Below are 6,523 nucleotides of genomic sequence, written 5' to 3'. Positions count from 1 at the left end.
CTTGTACAGGTCCCACCTTCCCCAGAATGCAGTCCAATTGTCCAAATACCTGAAGCCCTCCCTCCTACACCATCCTTACAGCCACGTGTTCAACTGCACTCTCTCCCTATTCCTTGCCTCACTGTCACATGGCACCGGCAACAACCCAGAGACGACGACTCTGTCTGTCCTAGCTTTTAGCTTCCAGCCTTTTTGCAGATGTCTGTTTCAGATCTCCGACTCAACTCAATTGCACTTAGATCAACAGGAAGCAGTTGCAAGATTGTGATTAAGTTTCCCAAACAACTTACAGAGCTTTGATTAGATTAGATTCCCTACAGTGTGGAAACAGGCCTTTCAGCCCAACAAGTCCACACCGACCCTCCAAAGAGTAACCCACCCAGACCCATTTCCCTCTGACTAATGCACCTAACCTATGGACAATTTAGCATGGCCAATTCACCTGACCTGCACATCTTTGGACTGTGGGAGGAAACCGGAGGAAACCCACGCAGACATGGGGAGAATGTGCAAACTCCACGCAGACACTCGCCCTAGGCTGGAATCAAATCTGGGACCCTGGTGCTGTGAGGCAGCAGTGCTAACCACTGAGCCACCGTGCCGCCCTTGTTAGGCATAAGTTTTGGTCTGGATGAACACAATGAAAAGATCCTAGTGTTCACAGAATCTTTACAGTGTGGAAGCAGGCCCGTCAAATCCATACTGACCCTCCAAAGAGCATCCCACCCAGACCCATTCTGGTAACCATTCATTTCCAATGGCTAACCCACCTAGCCTGCACATCTTTGGATTGTGGGAGGAAACCAGAGTAAACCCACGCAGGTACAGGGAGAACATGCAAACTCCTCAAAGACAGTCACCCAAGGCTGGAGTCAAACTTGGGTCCCAGGCACTGTAAGACAGCAGTTCTACCCACCGAGCCACAGTTCCGCCCAGTGGAGAAGGGCTGTTCTCCATATTTCTTTATTGAGTTTGTCTGGCAACAAAGAAAATGGCAGAAGTTCCTCGGGAAGGTTTAGAACTGCTTTGTCTCTGGTAGGATTGGCTCAGCCACAGGAAGAGGGTGATTCAGGAGAATGATTGCGACGATTGTTTCCTGCAACGGGCAACAGGGAAGTACCCTGTTTCCAGAACATGATTGATCACCTTCCTTCAAGATGGCTACAATTGTTGCTTTAGTGAGATTGGGAGAGGGAGAGGGGAATTCAATTGCCCTCCTGAATTCACAGGTTCAGTGCATGAAGTCTCGAAGTGAACAAAAGGCATCAGCTTTGGAAACCTCAACTGGAGTTTCATCAGTGCTTTCGTTTTTTTTTGCTGTGGTTTTTCATTTGTTTGACTGCATGTTCACAACTGCAACCTCGGTACAAAGAGCAGCAGTAGACTGTCAGCCCCACTAGCCTGCTCCGCCATCGAATAAAGTCATGGCTGATCTGATTCAAACCTCAAATCTACATTCAAGCCTATCACTGATAACCTTTCACCCTCTTGCTTAATAATAATCTACCTCTGACTTAAAAATATATAAGGATCCTGCTTCCTCACATTTTCAGGAGAAAGTTCCAATGACTCTCAACAATCTTTAAGAAAGAAAATCACCTCATTTCAGTCTTAAATGGTGACCGCTTATATCTAAACAGTGACTCATAATGGGAAACATCCTTTCCACGTCCTCTGTCAAGACCTACCATGTGTCAATCAATTCTTCTAAACTCCAGCAGATAAGTGTCTAGCCCGTCCAAGATCTCCTCCAACCCACGTATTTCATGCGTTGGTCTGGCAAACTTTCTCTGAGCTGCCTCCAATGCAGTTACATCTTCCTTAAATAAGGTGACTGATGTACTCAAGATATGGTCTCACCAGTGCCCTGTATAATTGAAGCATAATCTCCTTACGTTTGCCAATAATTCCCCTTGTGATTGAGTGCTCTATTAGCCTTCCTAGTTACTTGCAGTACCTGCATACTAACTTTTTGCAATTTATGCTGTAGGAAACCTGGATCCCTCTGCATCCCAGAGCTCTGCCTTCTCTCACCATTTAAATAGAATCATAGAGATGGACAGCATAGAACCAGATCCTTCAGTCCAACTCTTCCATACCCCTCTTCATTTTCTAATCCTCTATAAGGTCATCCCTTAGCCTCTTGACACTCCAGAGAAAATAGCCCCAGCCTACTCAGCCTCTCCCTTTAGCTCAAATCCTCCAACCCTGGCAACATCCTTGTAAATCTTTTCTGAATCCTTTCAACATCCTCTTGATAGGAGGGAGACCAGAATTGAACGCAATATTCCAAAAGTGGCCTAACCAATGTCCTGTACAGCCACAACATGACCTCCTAACTCCTATACTCAATTCTCTGACCAATAAAGGAAAGCAACTCCTTCTTCACTATCCTATCTACCAGAGACTCCATTTTCAAAGAACTATGAGCCTGCACTCCAAGGTTTGTTTGCTCAGCAACACTCCCCAATAAGTGTTTAAGTCCTACTCTGGTGGGTCTTTCCCAAATGCAGCACCTCACATTTATCCAAATTAAACTCCATCTGCCACTCCTCAGCCCTTTGACCCATCTGATCAAGATCCCGTTGTACCTTCTTCGCTGTCTACAACACCTCCAATTTTGGTGTTATCTGCAAACATACTAACTATACCTCTTATGTTCACATCCAAATCATTTGTATAAATGACGAAAAGCAGTAGACCCAGCACCGATCTGTGTGGCACACAAAACAATTTTTTAAAAACTTGCCCACTAAGTTAACTAATTAGAGCGTGTGGGCTGAACCCCAAAGTGGGAGCAGAGCAAGTGCTGGCCTGACTCCAGAGCGGCAGCAGAGTGAGTCCTGGACAGAGACCAGTGAATGGAGACAGCAGTACCTTGTGTTCTGAAGTCAGTAGGCACGGACTCATGTTGGAAAAGGACTAGAACTTCTCAAACTTAAGTATATTATCGTCACTTTTTATTATCATTTTGGAGTTTTTAAACTCTAATCTCATGCTTATCCATATTATTTTTACTCTGTAATAACACTTAAAGTATCTGTACTTGGGTACTCTGTACCTAAGATGGCACCGAGAGGCGACATTACAAACTTTTCACTGTGCTCATTGAGTGCACGTGACAATAAAGGCTATTCTATCCTAACTAAAGAGTAACAATTAATACCTGTTTTTAGTTTTCCTGCCAAAGTAGACAATTTATTTTCAAATCATTCATAGGGTATGGACATTACTGGCTCAACCAGCATTCAGTGCTTCGAGGTCAATTGAGAATCAACTACATTGCTGTGGGTCTGGAATCACATGTAGGCCAGACCAAATAAGGACAGCAGATATCCTTCCTTAAAGGCAATTAGTCAACCAATGGGTTTTTCCTGACAATTGTTTCCTGGACATCATTAGGCTTTTAATTAAATTCAAATTTCACCATCTGCCACAGAGGGGATTTGAACCCAGGTTCCCAGAACATTACCAGGGTCTCTGGATGAATTATCTAGCAACAACATCACTTGACCATCACCTTCCCTGAGGGAATTCCTAGTTCCTATATTACAGTCCATTTGGCAGATAGGTTTTCCATTCACTTAACCTAACTATATCTTCTTTTAATTTCTTTATGTCCTTTTCGCAACTTACTTTCTTACGTATCTTTGTAAGGTCAGCAAATTTGGTAACTATACCTTCCATTCCATCATGCAAGTCATTTCTATAAATTGTAAACAGCTGAGGTCCCAGCAATGATCTCTATGATACACCATGTGTTATATCTTGCCAACCTGAAAAAGACCCATTTACTTTCTGTTAGCCAGACCCTCTGCTTTCTGTTAGCCAATTAATCTTCTATCCACGACATTCCCTACACCATGAGCTTTATTTTCTCTCAACAATCTCTGGATCCACGACATTCCCTACACCATGAGCTTTATTTTCTCTCAACAATCTCTGATGTGGCACTTTGCTAAATGCCTTCTGAAAATCTATAAAGTACATCCACTGGCTTCCTTTTCTACACAGCACATGTTGCTTTCTCAAAGATCTTCAATAGATTGGCCAAACATGATTTCCTTTTAAGAAAACCATGCGAGTTTGCTAAATGACCTTGAATTTATCTCCGTGCTCTGTTATAACTTCATTAACAATAGCTTCTCATATTTTCCTATTTTAAGCAAATTGGTTTGTAGTTTCCTGGCTTCTGTCTCCCTTTTTAAATAAATGAGTTTTGTTTGCTATCTTCCAATTTAATGGGATATTAATTGAAACAATAGATTTTTAGAAAATTAAAACCAATGCATTAACTATCTCATTTGCTACATCTTTGAAGACTCTCATAAATTGTCCATGAGGGCTTGGGCATATGTCAACCCACAGCCTTAACAATTACTCAGTACCACTTCACTGGTGATTGTGACTTTGTTGACTTCATCCCTGCCCTTCCATTTTCTGATTTATTGCAACTTCTGTATCCTCTACAGTGAAGTATACCAAGATATTTGTTCAATTCAGCTAACATCTCTTTATTTTCCATAATTAATTCTCCAAACTCATTTTCTATAGGACCAACAATCCCTTTGGTAACCCTTATCCTTTTTAATATGTTTGTCATAACGTTTTTATATGTCTGGCTGGCTTCCTGTCATTCAATTTTTCTCTCCCTATTTATTCTTTGCTCAATATTTTCTGTTTTTATATCTGTCCCATCTTCTGATCTGCCACTTATTTTGCACAATTATTTGTTTTCTCTTTTAAGTTTGATGCTATCTTTAACATTCCTAGGTAACTGTTAATGGTGAATCCAACCCTTGAATGTTTTCTTACTCTTTGGAATGAATCTATTCTGAAATATCATCTTAAGTATTTGCTACTACATCTCTCATGTCCTTTAACCTAATTTGTAAATGTGGCATCAATGGCAAAGGAAGATAATGGTCTAGTGATATTATTGCTGGATTGTTAATCCAGAGACTCAGGCAATGCTCTGGGGACCTGAGTTAAAATCTTCCGTGGTAGAATTTGAATTCAATAAAATCTGGAATTAAGAGTCTAATGATGGTCATGACAAACCCATCTGATTCACAATATCCTTTGGAGAGAGTAACTGCTAATGTGGCCACATATGACTCCAGATGCACAACAATGTGGTCAACTCTTAACTGCCTCTGGGCAGTAAATGCTGGCCTAATCAGCAGTGTCTGCATCCATTGAATGAGTTTTTAAAAAATGTCCTTATAATTGCCCTTATTTAATATTAGTATTGAACCCACTTCTCACTCGTTCATATTAAAATTCAATTATATTATGTGGAAACCAGACCTGAAACATTAACGCTGATTTCTCTGCACAGATGCTGCCAGACCTGCTGAGTTTTGCCAGTTTCAGTTATAGTATGGTCACTGTTACTTAAGGGCACCCCTGCCATGAAACTATTAATTCATCCTATCTCATTACACAATGTCAGGTCCAGGATAGCCTGTTGAAAATGTGTTGCTGGAAAAGTGCAGCAGGTCAGGCAGCATCCAAGGAGCAGGAGAATCAATGTTTCGAGCATGAGTCCTTCTTCAGGGATCTTCAGCCCTTTCCTGAAGAAGGGCTCATGCCCGAAATGTCGATTCTCCTGCTCCTTGGATGCTGCCTGACCTGCTGCGCTTTTCCAGCAACACGTTTTCAGCTCTGATCTCCAGCATCTGCAGTCCTCACTTTCACCTAGGATAGCCTTTTCCCTAGTTGGCTCCAGAACATGCGGTTCCATGAAACTATCACAAAAACATTCTAACTGTTTGAGTTTATACTTAAATGATTATTGCAGTGTCTTTCTGATAAGATGACATTACTCCTTCCTTTATCCCTCCTATTATTGATGATTCATTGGCCAGTGGATTCTATCACAGGATATTGGAGTAAAGTCTGGAATATCACCATTTCACCATACAATTCAATGTAAAATGCAAGTGGCAATACATCATTCAAATTCAATTCAAAGTATAAATTCAAGTTTAGCATCATTGTTATTAGTGGATTCACAATTCTCTTCAGTGCTGTCTAACCCTGAACAGACAGATTCTAAACACCTTAACTTTAACCTAAACCTTACCCAAACCCCTTTACCAGCTTCACTCAACACTATAACCCCATACCCCTCTACCATTCCAACAAACACCCTAACCCTAAACCATCTTTAATAATAAACATCCTGAACTCTGTTACCCTAAAGCTACACTAAATACTCTAAGGTGAAACAAAGGGGTGCAGCTGCTGAAATGAGTCTGACACACTGATGCGTGCGGCCGGGCCCTGGAAACCCACCTTTAAACATCAACCAAGAAAAACACGGGCCGCCTCGGGCGCGCTGCGCTGCTCGGTCGATCGGACTGGGACGCATTTCCGGTGACCGCGCAACTTCCGGCCAGGAGCGTGAGCGTGTGGGAGTGGGAGAGATGGTGCTGCTGGAGAGTGACTCTGTGAGAGGGGGTACCCGCGGGGGGAGGGTCAGAGGGGAAGGTGGGGTGGGGGTCAGAGGGGAAGGGAT

The 6,523-nt window shown here is 42.3% G+C and overlaps 1 protein-coding gene across 1 annotated transcript in view; it reads left to right on the top strand.

The window, feature by feature from the left end:
* Window positions 1-6,349: 6,349 nt before the first annotated feature.
* Window positions 6,350-6,523, top strand: part of srp14 (signal recognition particle 14) — a 62,078-nt gene continuing 61,904 nt past the window's right edge. Inside the window, exon 1 of the mRNA XM_043698177.1 lies at window positions 6,350-6,455. Within this exon, the coding sequence (XP_043554112.1) occupies window positions 6,432-6,455 (24 nt within the window). The 5' untranslated portion in view covers window positions 6,350-6,431. The remainder of the gene's footprint in view (window positions 6,456-6,523) is intronic.

The sequence above is a fragment of the Chiloscyllium plagiosum genome, chromosome 10 (genome assembly GCF_004010195.1).
Source record: "Chiloscyllium plagiosum isolate BGI_BamShark_2017 chromosome 10, ASM401019v2, whole genome shotgun sequence".
Lineage (NCBI taxonomy): Eukaryota > Metazoa > Chordata > Chondrichthyes > Orectolobiformes > Hemiscylliidae > Chiloscyllium > Chiloscyllium plagiosum.
The sequence above is the reverse complement of the archived record's forward strand: the minus strand, read 5'-3'. Positions and strand labels throughout refer to the sequence as shown.